General features: G+C 46.6%; 1 protein-coding gene across 1 annotated transcript in view; it reads left to right on the top strand.

The window, feature by feature from the left end:
• ATP11C (ATPase, class VI, type 11C) overlaps nucleotides 1-17,308 on the top strand; it is a 65,034-nt gene extending 47,726 nt beyond the window's left edge. Inside the window, exons 21-33 of the mRNA XM_009881787.1 lie at nucleotides 1-148; nucleotides 715-978; nucleotides 1,335-1,509; nucleotides 2,206-2,308; nucleotides 3,446-3,591; nucleotides 3,971-4,030; nucleotides 5,085-5,212; nucleotides 7,737-7,872; nucleotides 9,756-9,821; nucleotides 10,648-10,751; nucleotides 12,266-12,419; nucleotides 15,708-15,803; nucleotides 17,012-17,308. Coding sequence (XP_009880089.1) covers nucleotides 1-148; nucleotides 715-978; nucleotides 1,335-1,509; nucleotides 2,206-2,308; nucleotides 3,446-3,591; nucleotides 3,971-4,030; nucleotides 5,085-5,212; nucleotides 7,737-7,872; nucleotides 9,756-9,821; nucleotides 10,648-10,751; nucleotides 12,266-12,419; nucleotides 15,708-15,800 — 1,577 coding nt within the window. The 3' untranslated portion in view covers nucleotides 15,801-15,803; nucleotides 17,012-17,308. The remainder of the gene's footprint in view (nucleotides 149-714; nucleotides 979-1,334; nucleotides 1,510-2,205; nucleotides 2,309-3,445; nucleotides 3,592-3,970; nucleotides 4,031-5,084; nucleotides 5,213-7,736; nucleotides 7,873-9,755; nucleotides 9,822-10,647; nucleotides 10,752-12,265; nucleotides 12,420-15,707; nucleotides 15,804-17,011) is intronic.
• Nucleotides 17,309-17,554: the final 246 nt, after the last annotated feature.

Raw genomic sequence — 17,554 nt, forward strand, 5'->3', positions numbered from 1 at the left:
AACTAACTCAAAAGGAGTACGACAAAATTGACAGGCAACTTAATGAAGCTAAGATGGCTCTGCAGGACAGGGAGGAAAAAATGGCAAAGGTTTTTGAAGACACAGAAGCAGACATGCACTTGATCGGGGCTACTGCCGTAGAAGACAGGTAAAGAGGGGACCATGACCCCTGACACTGCTTCTGCTGCTTCTGCTTGACGTTGCATCACAGCCCTGACTCACCACAGTGGAAGTGAGCAGCGATGCAGATGCTGCAGGTGTCCAGGGCAGTCAGTTATTCTGTGGCACAACCCCTTACATAGTGCCCTAGTTGCTAAAATTGGCTGGTGTAGCAGGAATTAGGATTTATTAATGAAACTACAGAAGTACTTGTGCTTCTGGAAAGTGAATTACGCACACAGTGTTAATTTGCACATCAAAACACATTCAGTTTCACATGCAGTTATAGTAACTATGTGTAAATTAAACTCTTATTCTTGACTCTTAGGTCTCACAGTATAACGCAGTGATTTTATTTTTTTTCTGACTGCACATAAAAAATTTGGGATTGCTGACTTCTAATCCTTATTCCTGTGCCAGTGGTCTCTCCAGCACGGGCAAAATCAATTAACTTCTCTCGAGCTGGTATTTCGGTATTTCCTACCTGCAAAATAAGGGTTATTACAGATTAAGCGTGGGCCAATCTGAGGAGTGATATTTTGCTTCTGCTCGTAGGCTGCAGGAGCAGTCAGCAGAGACGATCGAGGCTCTGCACGCGGCCGGCATGAAGGTTTGGGTGCTGACGGGAGACAAGATGGAAACTGCCAAATCCACCTGCTACGCCTGCAGGCTTTTCCAGACCAGCACCGAGCTGCTGGAGCTGACGGCGAAAACAGTGGGCGAGAGCGAAAGAAAAGAGGATCGGCTCCATGAGCTGCTGATGGAGTACCATAAAAAGCTGATTCAGGATGTTCCCAAAAGCCGGGGAGGCCTGAAGAGGTAAGTTGAGCAAGAGGACCCCAGCCCTCGTGCGTTTGGGGTGCAGATGCAAAGTTTGTAGAGAAATAGGACAGTGGTGTGGCCCTGGGGACTGGCTGCTCACAGACAGTGCAGCTGGCTCCTTCGCTTTGCTCATCGTCTCTAGTATTAGCTGGTTTTGAACTTAATTACACAGTTTCCTTAGTGAAGGGCGCGTGTTAAATCCAAGCTTTGTAAGACTGCTAAGCCCCCCTAAAAGGGACGGGAAGGAGATTAATACAAAAGCAATTTCTTTTCTGCTGAGATGGTACAAGCAGCTAGATGGAGTGCTTAAAGTCTTGGTTTTTATTTCAAACCTGTTCCCTGTTGTGTTGCAGAAGCTGGACGTTGAGTCAGGAGTACGGCCTGATTATAGATGGCTCGACGCTGTCGCTGATACTCAACCCTTCTCAGGACTCCAGTTCTAGTAATTACAAAAACATATTTCTACAAATCTGCTTGAAGTGTACTGCAGTCCTCTGCTGCCGGATGGCTCCTTTGCAGAAAGCACAGGTATTTACTCTACTTCTAACCATCTGAAGCACATCATTAAGGTGATGTGCTGCACTTTTAATCCATCGGCTGGGGCTTGACCTGATGGTCTTAATCAGCTAGGACTTCTCCAGGCTGTGTGTAAGCCTTGTCTCAGCTTCAGAGCGCGATGGAAGCACACCAGTCTTTCAAATCTGAATGTAAAACCTTTGTTTAATATGCTCGCAGGAAGCCACAAGCCCAAGCCAATTTGAAATAGACAACAAAAAAACCCATTTGTTCTTTTTTTCCTTTCCATAATGTCAAGGGGAGTCTGTGAGTTCCTCTCGCCAGCTGATGGTATTCCAGCCTGAAGAGCTATAGTTTGAAAAGCACCCATGGGGGGGTCTCCTGCCCCTGGAATGCCCAAGAGGTCCCAGTGCTGGGAGAGCGGGTCTGGCAGAAGGGAAGGGCGGGATGCTGCTGCCTGGGCTTTGTTTTTAAATATTGTCCTTCAGCCCTGTGCAGCTGGATCTTTGCTTTTGCTCTGGGTGGTGACTGAGGAGGAAATCACAAGGGGTTTTATTTATCTGAACTCTCCAGGTGTTATTTGCTGCTGTAGAAGCCCGGCTGCTTGACCTGGGGGGGCTCTTGCAAGTGGGGCAGTGGAGCTTTTTAACTGAATTTTTGGTTTCCTATCTTTTTTTTTTTTTTTTTTTTTTTTTTTAAATCTCTTAGATTGTGCGAATGGTGAAGAACACAAAAGGGAGCCCGATCACCCTCTCCATAGGGGATGGCGCGAATGACGTTAGTATGATTTTGGAAGCACACGTTGGAATAGGTAAGACCCCCAGAAAGAGACCCTTCTGACCCCTAAGACCTCTCTACTCTTGCTGGGGCTGTTGAGGCGCCGTCAGTATTTCCAAGTGCACGTGGCTAAACTGATCCCACTGAAAAACACGGAAAGTCTGATGTTGCTTTCCTTGGAGCTGGGTTTTGACTCCAGATAAATGCTTGGGATTGTCATATACTGCTCACCTTTGATAGTACTACTCTTTTTATCAGCGATAAACTGTGGATTGTGTTCAAAAACTCTGTAGCCAAATTTGAGGTGGCAAAGGTTGCTTGCTGGCCAGGGAAGAAAAAAAAGCATAAGTAGTGAAGTGAAGTGATGGGTGATTACTGGCAGTTGTTGCAAAGGCAGTGCAATGAAAATATTGGACTTTATTAGGGCTAACTGGTTGCAGCTGCAAGTAACTCAACACTGGGGGACCCACACGTGTTTCCTGAGGGCTGATGCTCAGCTATGTTGTGTCTGCCCTCTCCGTGTGACTGACATCAGGATGGAAACTATCCTCCTTTCTGCAGATTGGTGTCAGAGACACAGGAAATACTGGAGATTTTTGTAATGCTGCTAAAGAAGGGTCGATGGAAGAGAAAGGGCAGCCTCTTTATTTGGTGCTGTTGGAAATGCCACGGTGCCCTCTAATGAATGGGGTCCCAGTGGTCCACATTTGGATGTGTCTTTTGAGTGAACAAAACTCTTTTTTTTGAGCTTGAGGGATGTCTCGGGAGGCTGAGTGTCTGCAGTGAAGTAACTAGGCTGTGGGCAAGCCCACGGGGAAACCAACTCCTTATCTTTTATCAGGTTTGCTTAGATACTCTTCACCACACTCCCTTACATAGGAACTCAGGCGGCAACCTAAATACAGCTTAAAAAACTCCAGAGACAGGTCTGAGTGTTGTGGAGCCAAAACCCCGCTGAGCCTTGGAGCACGTTAGTGTTTTGCTGTCCTGGGGCACTTGAGAGGGAAATATGGCCTTTGTCATGCCTTTGAGACACTGAGTGATGGGAACAAACCTAGTGGGTAGCATCGCTCCAAATTCGAGTCCCGTAAGGATAGTAGCCCCTTGCTGTAGCATTGATCCAAATTCCAGCCCCATAGTGATTAACCCCTTGCCACACATTTGTCTCCAGGTATAAAAGGCAAAGAAGGACGGCAGGCTTCCAGAAACAGCGACTATGCTGTACCAAAGTTTAAACATTTAAGAAAATTGCTACTAGCACACGGGCATTTATATTACGTGAGAATAGCACACCTTGTACAGTATTTCTTCTATAAGGTAAGGATGCGCGTGCAGCTTATTCCTTTGTTTATACCATGGGTTTCCTTGACAATAGGAAAAATTAGTAAACAGGAAAAAAAGCGTATAGGATACTCCACAGCTCTGCTTTCCTTCCCTAGAAGAGGCTGTGTCTCTGCCACGTGCCTGTCAATTGAAAACAGTATTTGCAGGGGAATGTGAGTGTGACTTTCTTCCAGTGTCTTCTGCAAATATTCATTACTCATTGGATTAGTTTTGTGTTTGGTAGAAAACAGTGCCTTAACTCGTCTATTAATGTTATATCAGACACTAATGTTTGATAACAGGAAAAATTATTTGGATTTAGATTGAGAAGTCAAGCGCTTCCCTGCTAACCATTTGTCTTTTGTTTCCCTAGAACCTTTGCTTCATTTTACCACAGTTTTTATACCAGTTCTTCTGTGGATTCTCACAGCAGGTAACTTCTAGTAATGTGTCTATAAAGCCAGGATAAAAAGCAAGAGGCACAATGAAGCTTCCTAGCAGAGACTTGGCTTTTGGTGTCCTGTCTCTTCTTCACCTCGCCTCAGAGGACGGTCGGAGCCGACCTTATTGCCCAGCACCATATCTAGAGCATAATATTTTTGAGACCCATAACTGAAAAGAAAGAAATCTGCTTTCTTTCCTTTCCCATGCACCACCCATGAACACAGACACCTTCCTAAAATAACAAGAGAGGGGTTTCGCTGGTTTGGCAGCACCTGATTTTGCTACTTCTCCTTCTCTTAAGAGAAAAAGTTTTCAAAGACTTCCTCATCTCTTCTCCTCTGCTGTATTTCCCTGAATTAAAGGTGTCTCTCAAGAGGAAGAACAGTTTGTTCTTTTATGACAGCCTTTAAAAAAAGACACACGATGAGTATCATCAGAGCCTTGCTTAGTCCAAGCTTAGTCCAAGCAAGCATCAGAAGGACAGATCCATGTGGTGCTTGGAGATGGGAGCTTTGGCTTTTGTGTCAACTTACGCGCTTTTCTGTCTATTTGGGCTCAAAAGTAACAGGAAGAGTACATGATAGGGGGTAATTCTCTGCTTGTCTCAGCAGAACCACTTGCTTTTTTTAAAAAAAAAAAAAAAAAGCCATCGTTCTCTTAAAACATCTAGTCTTTAGAGAGTCACAGGAGACATCAAGGATATTAATAGAAAGAGCAGCACAAGAGCAGCTACAGAAAAGCTGTGATAAAGGCTGTTTAATCACATTTTTCTGGAGAATGAGCTGGAGATGTGACCAGCCAGTTACAAAACATCCTGGTGGTGGGTGCAGGGTCCCAGCCACGCAGCCTGCAGGTGCCTTGGCCCTCCTGGCATCTCACAGGGTGTGAGCCCTATCACATAAAACTGTCCTGTGTGGTTGTGACAAAGGGATGAATCTATAGGGTATGTACGGAGACAAGGGCTTGAAACTTTTAATCTCTTTGTGGGGAGACTTTTAAAGTGGAATTTCTGTCTCATTTTACCCCTTCTTCCTCTTTTTAAGCCGCTGTACGATGCTGCTTATCTTACCATGTACAACATCTGCTTCACATCACTACCCATCCTGGCCTACAGCCTCCTGGAGCAGCATATCAACATCGACACACTGACCTCCGATCCTCAGCTGTATATGTAAGTAGCACTGGACTGGGTAAGCCTCGGCACTACGTGGTTGTCCATGGTTTAAGTTTTGCTGGTGCAGGAGTGTAATTAGGTGTCCCTTGTCGCTGATGAGGTCACCATGAACTGCAGAAAAGGCTGTTTCTGTCTCTTCTGGCTCTGTTGCTGCTGCCTTAGAGATAAGCAATGTCCTATTTACTGCCTGTTTCTACTTATTTATGCTCTGGCCTGGCAAATTACACTGCTGTGTCTATATAAAAAAAATAAACCGTAGGTGGAATTCTTCATCCATAAGAAAAATCAAGCTGCGCGTGTGGCCAGACCATTCGTTCCCGTTAGCTTTGAGGCAGGTGGTGCGAGCCGAGCATGTGGTAGAGCCTGTAATGGATGGAGGGGAGATCTAGCTTTCAGGAGGAAGAAAGATCCATTCATTTCCAGAAAGACAAATGTTCCTGAAGCCCAGCGCTGGCAGGTAGTTGCTCAGCTGGTTTACATGGATATCCTCCTCCAGCTTTCCCTTCCACAAGCCAAATCCCCACATCGGAGCCTGCTGGGAGCTCTGCTGTTCGATCCACGTGCTCAGGGTTTTGTGCCACGTTGCCCAGGGAAAGGGCGGTTTGAGGGGACTGTCCTCTTCTGCTTTGTTGGGTGCTTTCTCTCCATCCTTGGTTGCAACAGGGAGAGCCTGTTTCGCACAGAAACCGGGATGCTTCCCATCTTCCCCCCACCCCTGACCACGCGCTTGGGTGCAGCCCCTCAGCAAGGACTAAGGAAGATGGGGTTTTGGGTGGGGGGGAAGCCCCTGTTGGAGCATGGCTGTTGGTAATTCCCTTGCCTGGCAGTCAGCTCGGCACTGAGCTCAGCCCTGGGGAGGAGAGACCGGGTCGGGGCTGCTCTGGCCAGTGCCCTGCGCCAGCGCTGCAACCATCCTGTGATGCTCCTCAGCTGCAGAGCAGCTGTGTGCGGCAAAGCCATGCTGGAGCCAAGAGCGATGCCTTTGCAGGGACAGCAAAGGGAATTAGCAGGTACCTAAAGACATTGCCTGAAAGTTGCTTTAGGTATAGAAAAATCAGCAAACAGAACAAGGGTTTTAAGGCGAGGAAGGGGGCATTGGGTGCTTCTGAAATCAGTACTCAGATCCATGATTGATTAGACTTCTGTGTTCCTCATATGGCAAAATACCACCGCGCGTATCTATAAATAAATTGGTAATTGAATATTTTGCGGCATAGCCCAGTAACAGCAGGCCCCCGCACGCTCGCCTGGTGGGCTCTCTCATCTCTGGGGTCTGTCTGTTGAGGGAAAACAGATTAATCGTGCGGGCAGATAGCTTTAGTTTGAATATTCATGACCGTGCGTGTGCTGCTGAATGCAGAAGGAGCGCTGCGCCTCTGCTGTGCGAAGTGCTGAGTTGCTGCAGTGCAGATCTCTCGTCTGAGGCGCTGTAAAAAGCCTGTTTACGGTGAGCGCTGCGGGACAGAGACGTGAACGCAAAACAGAGCTGGCAGGGAGGAAGCTGGTTGGTTTTTTTTTTTTTCTCCTGGCAATAAAACCCACTTACATTCTGGTTTATCCGGGCTCCTGACTCATACCCAAATTGCGGTGTGGTAGGGCATGGCCAGTGCATCTTCATGCACAGGATTCAGTAGGGTTTTGGTTTAGAAACTGCAGTTACAGGAGCCCAGCACCATGCTGGTTTACAAGGTGCATCTCGCTGAGGATGGCTGTATTGCTTTAACCATCAGGAGCAAAAATGGGAAGAGAAAAGGGATTTTTGGGTTTGCCGTAAACGTATAAAAAATAAATATAAAAAAATACCTCATCAACCCTCAAATTTTAAAGAGTAATCTGAAAAGATGCAAGAAACATTTATTTATTTATTTTTTAACTCCCCAGTGGCTGCTCTCCTCTCCCGGGGCTTTGCAGGGCTGTGCCCATAGCGCACGCGTTTGCTGCTGCCTCCGTGCCAGCTCTCACCCTATATTCAGCCAAGAGCCTCCGGCTACAAACCCCGTGTTAAAAACACCCACCACACGATTTGGGAGGTTATTTTTGAGCCTGTGCAGAAAAACACTGCTTCCAGGAATGGGGTTGGCAGAGCTTTGCTCAGAGAGGGACTTTGTGCCTTCAACAAAAAGAGGGGAAACACGGCACGCGTTCGCTGTGTCCCATATGGCTCTACTTTAGAATTGCCCTGGTTTTAAAATTCAGCAGTTAATGTCAGATACCGCGGGCGGTGCAGGGGCTGCGGGAGAGGCTCAGGACAGTGTTACAGCCTGTTCGCTTTGGGCTGGCTTGGATTTTAATCCAAGCTACCTAGAGGAGTAGGAAAAAAAGAATTAATATGCTGAACCTCTTACAATTTCTCATGGTGAGCAGCTGGATATGGCAAATGTTGTTTATGTCCTCAACACAGGTGGGTATTTATGTGCTTTACCTCCTTGTCTCCAAAGCCTGTTGATCACCTGGCTGCAAGGGGCTTTGCAGCACATCCTAAACATGACGGTGATGCTGGTTTTGCTCTGTCTTTCGGCAGGAAGGTTTCAGATAACGCAATGCTGCAGTGGAGGCCATTCCTGTACTGGACCTTTCTGGGCGCCTTTGAAGGACTCGTGTTTTTCTTTGGGGTTTATTTTCTTTTTCAAAATTCATCCTTAGAAGATAACGGAAAGGTAACACCACCAAAAAAAAAAAAAAAAAAAAAGAAAGAGAAAGATGAGAGTGTTTTGTGCACTGCCTCTTTTATACTGCCTGGCAGGGAATATCTACATGCTTAATGTGTGCGGTGTGTCTCGAGTCTTGTCCAACAGTGTAGCCTTGCTTATGGTGTGATTTTTGCAGCAAATGCTTGAAAGGAAACCTTTTCCAAATTGCCATGGAAACAGGGCAGAGCTGGTTATGCTCACTAGGTAAAATAACTAGTCTTACACACAGCTTTATTCCAACCCGGTGAGTTTTGTGCAGCGCCCTTCCGCTCTTCTGCACGGTCCCAGGTGTCAGCCCTGGGCAGGAGCAGTGTCCATCCTTCCCACCAGCGCACTGCGGGAAATTCTGCACGTGTTCGGCTGGTGATGAGTGACGGAATAATCCCACCTTGAAAAGACGCCGCTTGTCAGTGCAGACGTGGTACAGGGCTGTGCCTGATCCGGGGTGGGATTTCAGCCGCCCCCTTCCCTTTGCGATGGGGGGGAGGCTGGTTGCTGGGGTTTTGCTACCATTTGGGAGCCAGCATAAGTTAGCACCGCTTTCAGAACCAGCAGGCTGTTCTTCTCCCTGCTGCCTGCATGCTCGTGCCTCTTCTGTCGGGACGAGTGCTTGCATTGCCACGTGAGCGAGGTGTGGGAGCTGCTCCGGGTTCACTTGCACAGAAAGGAAGGGAAGAAAAAAAGAAAGACTGATTTTTTTTTTTCTTTTTTTTCCTCTTTTTCCTTTTTTTTTTTTTTCTCTTTGCTGGTTAACTGAGTACAGAGCAAAGCGTTAGTGCAGTGTGGCTGCCTGAGATAGCCTGGGCTATCTTGGGACCCTTTTCCCGAGGGAGTACGCAGCATGTTGTCAGATCTCAGCTGATAGAATACTTCTTTACACCATCGCTTGTGACCCTTGAAAATACCTTTAGCTTTTTTTAGTGGCTGATACTTGGAGAAAAGCTGATGAAATTTATGTCTGTATATGCATACCTTGCATCAATGCCAGCATTTATGGTCCCAGCTATAAGTAGTCAAGCCCCTGTATTGGAGATGCGGTGCCTTTCTGTATTTATGGCCCTTCTGGTTGTATTTGAATAAAACATGGGGCACTGAAGTGTTCTACCAATGCCTTGAGAGGCCGAGTCTATGTGGCACTAAATTAAGATCTGTGGTTATGTCCTGTTTTGTAAACACGTATGCCTGTAAGAACTGCTACCAGCAATTGTTCATAATATCCATGTATGTTTGATTGACGCCTTTTTTTCGCTCCTATTGACTTTAATTTTTTTGCATTTTTTGAAAACTTTTACATTTCACTTTCTGTTTTAATGTATGCATTCAGATCTTGACAGCCTTTGGTAAGCATCCCTCCCATTCATTGCCATCATTTGGATTTATATACAGTATCTGCTTTTTTTTTTTTTCCTGTCGTGCGTAGTCACTAGTATCCGCAAACCAAACCAGATGGAGAAATACCCATTGGTGCATTCTGCAAATGGGACTAAAACGAGATGATGAGCAGAGGTGTTGCGAGAAAGCAGAAACTGAGTAAATTACCAAGAACTCATGAAATACAGGTGGTCTGATGACTTGTATCCTCGATCGACATTGCTGTTAGTAGGAGGTTGTACCTGTCACTGTCCCAGCTCTGGGTCACCCGTCCGTGTGGCACTGCATGGCACAGGGTAGCGTAGCGGGCGAGTCGTGCGGGGCACCCGGTGCCTCTCCCATCATCAATCCCCCGTAGCAGTCGCTCCATCCCGTCCTTCCCGTCCAGTCCCTGCTTGCATCCCTGTCCTCATCGTCCTTCCTGTGCCCCTCCGAGGAGATGGACCCAGACGCCTGAGGCAATGTAACGTGTTTTTCAGGTTTTTGGGAATTGGACCTTTGGGACGATCGTCTTCACCGTGCTGGTGTTTACCGTCACTCTGAAGGTTAGGCTCGTCCTTCCTTTTTCAGTCATTTATCGTTGCAGTCATTTTCCCGTGCATGTGTGCGCGCTGTAAAGTCGAGCAGTAAATGTGTGGAAGGTGAAGTTTCTGTGAATATGTTTCCCACCACACTTAAATCTTTTCTTCTTCCATAGAGGCAGAACTTGCTTATTGACCGCTGTCCTTTTTGTAGTCCATGGTCTGTAATCCTAGGCTGTGCTGGTCTATAAGCATTTATGTTTTGGTTAAATTATTTTCCTATTTTTTGACCTCTTTTGATAACTTCAGTTGGTTACAGCTGGCTTTTTCCCCACACTTTCACCCCTTGGCATTCAGTTCCAGCAAGAGGAGAGGAGCAATAGAGAACTTTGTCCACCATGTTTCAGACACCGCTAACCACCGGAGGGATCACAAAAGCACATCTGTCAAATAACAATAGTAAATCTGCTTTGTTTCATGGAGCTTTCCAGAGCAAACAGTTTGCATGAGACCTTACAAAAGGTCTTTTATGTTTGGTTCAGGACAGCAGGTGGTGGCAGGAGGCAATTACAGTCCCCATAACCTTTAGACATTTCTTTCCTGTAGCATCACAGGTTGCATCAAATTTCTTCTATTAAAAAGTGTCAGTTACAGTTAGAAACTCGCTATTTCCCTGTTGACGTGGTGCCAATCTGTAGGTGTTGAAAATATTTTCCCTGGCGCACATATGCAGAGAGGTAACTGTTTAAAGAATTTCAACCTTTATGTGAAAACAGCCAGAAATTTCATAGAAATACAATCAAATACACTCAGCGTCTAATGCTTGTTCTGTCTCTCTCTATTCACACAGCTTGCGTTAGATACCCGATTCTGGACATGGATGAACCACTTTGTGATTTGGGGCTCCCTTGCCTTCTATGTGTTTTTCTCGTTCTTCTGGGGAGGAGTCATTTGGCAAGTATCCTTTTCATCTTTCCATGTTTTTTTCCTCGGGGAATGCCCAGCACTGGCTTTGGGGGGGAGATGGCTGCAGCATCCCCTCATTTGGGTTATTTGGAGATTTACAGATGGCGAGGTGTACGCAGCCACTCTCCTTTCCCTGCCAGGGAGGCGAGGGATGGTATCTCCATCCAGCATCTACTAAAAGCTGTTGCTGGAAGAGGGCTGTTACATGATGGGATGTGTTTGAGGAGGTCTCTCAGCCTATCGAAGAGAGAACCTGAAAGCAGATAACTCCCTGGTCGTGATTCAGGTGCTTGGCTTTGGCAAGAGGCAGTTTGCTTTTCTGCCCACGGGGTCATTTCTGGTGCCAAGGCCCTTGTCTTCACTGGGAGGTTTTGGGGTAAATATTTCAGGACCTGTTTGTGCGTGTGGATGGGAAAGAAAGGAAAAAATTGATGGTGGAAAGAAACCCGGTGATACAGAAGGAAGGAACAGATGAGGCAGATACCGAGCAAGAGGTCCTGGCACTCTGTGGCAGCTTAAGGGGGAGAAATAAGCAGGAGAGAGCACAGATCCTGCTGCTGATATCTTGGATCTGAGTAGGAGAAGAAATGCTCACTGATTCGAGTGCAACCAGGATTCTAGGCTTAATGTCTTGCAAAAGCAGGCAAGCAATAGTAGTTTACAAATATTATTACTTTTCTCCTTCCCATGCAAGAGTAGACAGTCATGTTGACTTTCACAGTAGATGACATCTCCTTTTTTACACCTCTGCTTTCCCATGGGCTAGTGCCATGAGTTAGGGGCTAGATCCTCGACCCAGCAGCCTGCTAATAAAGATGTGGAACTGATTTAAATATTTTAAATGGGGGTTATGGGCTTTGTTTAACTCTTCAGTGTTCCTAACCAGCAGATTCAGATCTGCGATCTAGCCAGATCTCTGTGCTGAAACGTGAGTTTTTTAGTGGTGTGTTTAACTTGTGTAGCTCGATATTTTTGAGTTAATGCTAAGCAGCAACTGCTTTGGGATCCTTGTCATCAGTTATTTATGAGGCACTTTTCACAAGCATCTGTCGGTTCCCCTCCATCATCAAGGGAGGGAGGAAGAGGCAAATAACCTCTTGGGACTGAGAGTCTCAAAAGCAAACCAGAAGCTATAGAAAAGTCCAAAGTTGAAACAAAATTATTTGATTTTTGATAAGGTGAATAATTTATCTTTCAGTGGTAGCAGCAAAATTAGTGATAGTAGCAGAACTCAAACCCCTCCCCACCTCGAAACGAAACAGATGTGGAAGATGCAAAATGCATCGTGTAAGGGGACAGAACAGTCCTCCAGAACTGGTGCGGTTGAAGGCAGGAGATGCATTGGGAGAAGGAATGGACAGTGTATTTCTGTGCAGGCTGCATCCATCTCCATCTGAAAGGGAGGCGTTACTGCTGATAGTTTGATTTGAGTCTGCCTTTGATCTTGACCTTCTTGGGAAATTCGTGGTAACCAGAATTTATTTCTATCCTTTCTTTTTCAGGCCTTTCTTGAAGCAGCAAAGAATGTATTTTGTATTTGCCCATATGCTGACTTCTGTTTCCACCTGGCTGGCAATAATTCTCCTGATCTTTATCAGCCTTTTCCCAGAAATTCTTCTAATAGTTTTAAAAAATATAAAAGAGAAAAATCATCAGGTAAGGAACATGTATCGCGCAGTATTTTTAGGAAGACCTCTCTTAAGAGCCAGGTGAATCCCTAACAGTGCCGTGTACCACTCATGTCTCAAGGAAGGCTTTCTAGAGTCTCATCTTGCTCTTTCACATGCCAGAAATACTGAGAAGCTCGTCTAAAAATACTGCCCAGATCTGTAGTGAGGAGAGACTCAACCCATGCCTTTCCTTAGTTGTCTTCCCTGGATGGAAACCTGCCGTCTCTTATAAAAGCACAGTAACCCTTTTCCAACCTCAACTGCTCATCAAACCCACCGTATTGTCTCCTGTGGGGAAAAAACCAACCTATTTGTTTTTATGTCAAAGAACACACCCATGATGCTCCCTTTGGGTATGTCCTGAGGTGCTGGTGCAGGGGGAACAGGGTCAGGTCTTGTCACATTTGCCCACCCCCCCTTAATAACTGAGGGCTCATATGGTGGCGTTAGCCTGCAGTGTCTAGCTCTCCCCCAAAGCCATCTGGTTTCTTAACAGCTTTTCTCTGCTGCTGAGGAGGAGGGCTCGTTTTAGAAGCATAAACCATCTCCTAAAAGTTGTCTTCATCACTCCTGCGCATGGTGAATGCCAGCGCTGCCGGGCTCAGGACTCGCACCGTGCTGAGACCCCCCCTGCCTCTTGCTCTCTGCTCACCCAGAGGTGCCGAGCATCCCCGCAGCACTGTCCCCACCCCGGGCAGCCCCTGCTCCCCCCGGCTGCTCCCTGTGCCTCCCCTCCCTCCCTCACCCCCTCCATCCCCGCAGCAGCAGCCTCTCCTGCCTCGTACTGCCTGCTGGCCATGGCCTCCCGCCCCGCCACCGGGTTTGCACGTCCTTAGGCAGCGGTAGGGCACAGCCGAAGGGACAGGGACCAGCACTGATGGTGTGGGGTCACCAGCACCTCACACCGACACCTGGCAGGTTTGGCCAGGGTGGCTTCCAGCTGGGTGGCCGCAGCCAGCCGTCACTATGCCCAGTGGCATGGCTGAGGGATTTGGCCAGTGCAGATGTGGCTTTCTGGCTGCCAGCTGTGCCCCGGACCAGCAGTGTGGTGCCAGCAGACCAGTGCCCAGCTGGTCTGACTGTGTCCCAGGAAACCATGGGCTGACCTTCCAAATACTGAGGTTCAAATCAGGCTTCTCTCTTTGAAGCTCTTACATCTCGTGAGGTTTCAGTGCATTTTCCTCACCTGGGATAACTTGTTATCTTTGGTCCTCATTTAAAAATGATGATTATCTCAATTTAAAAAAAAAATCCGATGAAGTGGTAAAGGTTTTCCTCTCCCACAGCATTTGAAGTACAATTTGGCACAGTATCAGTGAAGCAAAACATGTATCTGCCAGACAAAGTCACCCCTCAGATCGTAATAGTTGAAAGCAATAGAGAAGTGTGGTTGAATTCTTTGAGGCTGCGTGTAATTTCTTCCAATTAAGTATGATTTAATAGTGTCTAGTTGACCCCCCTATTGAATAGGCTGGGAGCGAGTCGCTCTCAGCTGTGGACGTAGGACAGTTTGGGGACAGTGACCTGGGGGTTTCTGACCCCCATCTCAACTCACCTGAGAGGTGACCTATTTTTGCCTTCAGCTGGTGGCCAGAAGATCCATTCCCCCATGCGATACTTGCTTTCAAGAGTGCTTTATGTGCGTTAAAAAAGGCTCTTGTGAAATCATTTAGCAAAGCAAAGTAGGTGTCAACTAGAAAAGTCTCTTCGTATGTGCATACCAAACTAAACATGGGCTGAGCCATATTTAAATGTACATTTTGAGTAAGAGCTTTATAAAACGCCTGAAGCAGACACCAGCTCCAGATGTCTGTGTCAGCAGTCGGACAACATAGTCAGTCACCTAATTTTTAAAGGCAGCCAAGACCAGGTAGATGATTTCAAGACCTTTTTTGAGAATCCTGACCTTAATATTGGGGAAAAAAAAACTCCAAACAAACATCAGAGGGAGTATTAAGTGAAAAACATGATTAGGGCAGTTATTTAGGTGCCTGAGCCCCCAACTTGGCAGTCGAGGGTCCCTCTGGAAGGGGAGGACGGACTGAGGCCAGGTCGATGGGTGTTTGCCCTTGACCTTAACAGGACGGGGTTTCACCCCGAGTTCCCTATAACGCAATGCATTGGCTCTGCTCAGTCTTTATTATGTTTTCTGTGTGGAAATGTTTTGGTTTTTTTTTTTTTCTTTTTTTAACTGCAAGGCGCATTTGTGTTTTCCTTGGTTTCTGCCTTTCTCTCTCTTGTACTGCAATTTTCTGTCTTTTGTGCTGTTGTGAACTAGGTAACGAAGCGCCTTCCTTCCTCAGGAACATCCACTATCTTCATGCTTTCTCAAACTTCCAGCAATCACAGCTTTTCTTGGAGTGAATAAGGTGATTTCCTTTCTGAGTCGCTACATGTTGCTTGCTCTACTGCTTTTTTTTCCTCCTTCTAATGCCTAACTCCTGAAACCCCTTGTTCGGATTTGCTCACCCAGCAAAGCCCTGCCTTCCATCCCCCTTTTTGCTTTAGTTTAAATCTTCTGCTTAAATGTTTTGTCTGTCTCTTCCCTGTGGGGTCTCCTGCTGCCCCTCAGGTGGGTGAGCTGGTCGTGTTTAGGATGTCCGAGCGAGGTGGACGTGGCCAACACACGTTATGCTCTCCTTCCCTGCTGTAGTTTTGTGTGGTAGCAGACTAGGTACAAACTTCTCTAATGTGGACTCAATTTTGATCGTCCTTTGGATGACTTGGCAACCAGCTCAGGCTTGTTTGGTCTTGGAGGAGTTCCTCAGGTGCCTGTCTTGCTCAGTCCATCCCACTTAATGCTGCCGTTGTTCCTTGTACAAGCAAATAAGCCGCTGCACTCAACCCTCACAACAAGGGCTAGTCTTGGGCTTGCAGACCAGGGGGGTGGTGGGGCTACGGGGGACAATCACGTCCCTAGTGTTTGGTTTCACTGCGCATCTCCCCTCTGACTTGCTGTTTTAAAAATAGGGGTTATGAGGAGATCAAGGGTGGTTTCCCCCTCCCTCAAAAGCACCTGTAGCACAAACCTCCAAGCCTGAAGTTAACCATTTCGGGAAGCAGGGCTGGTTTCCGCATACCCGCTGTGCCTCCTGCACTGCAAAACCAGCCAGGATTAACCCCCGTGGTGTTCGGGGAGCGTGTACTGCTACATCCCTTATGATGTGACTTAGCCGTAAGAAGGTGTGTGTGGGGGGGTTGTCTTCTGTTGTTCAGCCGTGAGGCAGGATCAAGTGTCGGGTGTGCTATAAGTCTTTTTGCCTCGCTGTTGCAGAGCAGCAGGAAGGTCCCTGATTCATTGTCGGCCAGACCTTCTGTCAGACCACTTCTTTTAAGAACGTTCTCAGATGAGTCTAATGTGTTGTAACAGGTACCCTGTCCGAAAGGAGTTGGGATGGTTTTAAAAGGCATTGATTAACCAACTGTAACCTCCTCCAAATCAATTAAACTACGGTTCTTGTAATCCTCTTGACTGTTGGTGTGGGGCACCTGTCCTTGTTGGAATGGAGATGCAATGCTTGGGATGCATTTTAATTTGGGGGCGTCGTCCTATACACAACCTCTTGAGAATCCTGTATGTGTACAGATCCTCTCAAACTGAAATATTTCGCAGCATGTAAACAAATCTTTCAATATAACTCATACTTTAGTCCAACATTAACAGGCAACTTGGTCAGAGAATAGAGTCAGTGGATTGTGCTGATGTGGTTATAAAAGCTGACACTGATGTATTTACAGTGAAGTGTTCAAATCCCAGCTATTAAAATGATTCCAGTATTGCATCTGAATTGTACCAGAATCCGCTTTTCTAGGGTGCATGCTGTTCTGTCAAATAGAAATAAGTACATTTTAATTCATCTGCCTAGGTTGAAACTAAATGTGTGTACTTGTCCATGTATGTCAGCATACGGTACGGCCGGCATGTCTCCGTGTCTGTAAGTGTATACACACATGGAGAGCATCCTAGTATCAGTTGATTTTAAACACCGTAGTAAGCTGATAGCAGAATAAAAAAAAAAAAAGTGCCTAATTGAATTCACAGTTTCACTTTTAGTGAGATGTTTTGTAGCTGTACGGTGTCCGCTGCAAATATAAAACTGCAAATTTTCTGCAAACTTCTCCTGCCTTTGTACCCGCACCCACTTTGAGAGAAATCAGTGGAATCAGAGTGGCGGGTCCAGCAGCCAGGCTTTGCCAGGGCTGCAAATCCATCTGGCATAAATCTGGGATTCTGCTTGCCCGGGCATTGCCGGCGAGCCTTCCCCGCAGACGTTAGGTGGTGCTCTCCGCTACCGTATACTGGTGCAGACTGGTGCAGGAGGCAGCTGGACTGGGGCGGTATGGGAGCCGCAAGGCAGATGCCGCTTTCGGACTTTATGCAGCGTTTTGCAGATTGTGTGAATTAATTTGCCATCTTATCGTTTGTTCCTTGGTTGTGAATGAAATTTGGCACTTTTATCGTGGTCTAATCGTTCTTCTTCTCCTATGAAATTTTAAGTATTTCTTTCTAAAAATAACAAAGAACAAGGTTTATGTAACAATTGCAATACATGTGCATTTTCCTTCTGATTTTTGCAGACTGGCCCCTTTGATCTGCCTATGTTAGTCTCATACAAACGTATAGAGAATGGTTATGTGAAGACTGAAGATGCTGTTACTAATTTGGCAGAAAGATGTCCTCTCAGGATACTTTAAAGTGCTCCGTACAAACACTGCGTATTGTCATGCTGTAGGAAAAAAAAACAAACATGGTTTTTAACCTAACAGTTCTCTTTAATATTACCAAGTACAGTAAGCAGCCGTGCTGATAAAGCAGTAGTCAGGGCACTGGCCCCACGGCACCCGTTTGGCTTTGGGCTTGTGGCTTCCCCCCCCCTCCCAAAAAAAAAAAAAAAAAATCAACCAAATTCTGTATCACTGGAGACTGAGAAAGCACCTTTAGGAATTCATCCGAAACAGCATGAAGTGAAGCGCAAGAGAGCAATGCCAGCCCCATTTCACATGCTGGAGGGGGCTTCCTCTGTCCGAGAGCAGCAGAGAGCTGCTGGAGTCTCTTGCTCTGCCTGACCAAAGAAGTAGCACAGACTTTAAACCCGATCACAGCCCCCTCTGGCTCCCCGA

Source organism: Charadrius vociferus, unplaced genomic scaffold, assembly GCF_000708025.1.
Source record: "Charadrius vociferus isolate BGI_N301 unplaced genomic scaffold, ASM70802v2 scaffold472, whole genome shotgun sequence".
In the NCBI taxonomy this organism is placed as follows: Eukaryota; Metazoa; Chordata; class Aves; order Charadriiformes; family Charadriidae; genus Charadrius; species Charadrius vociferus.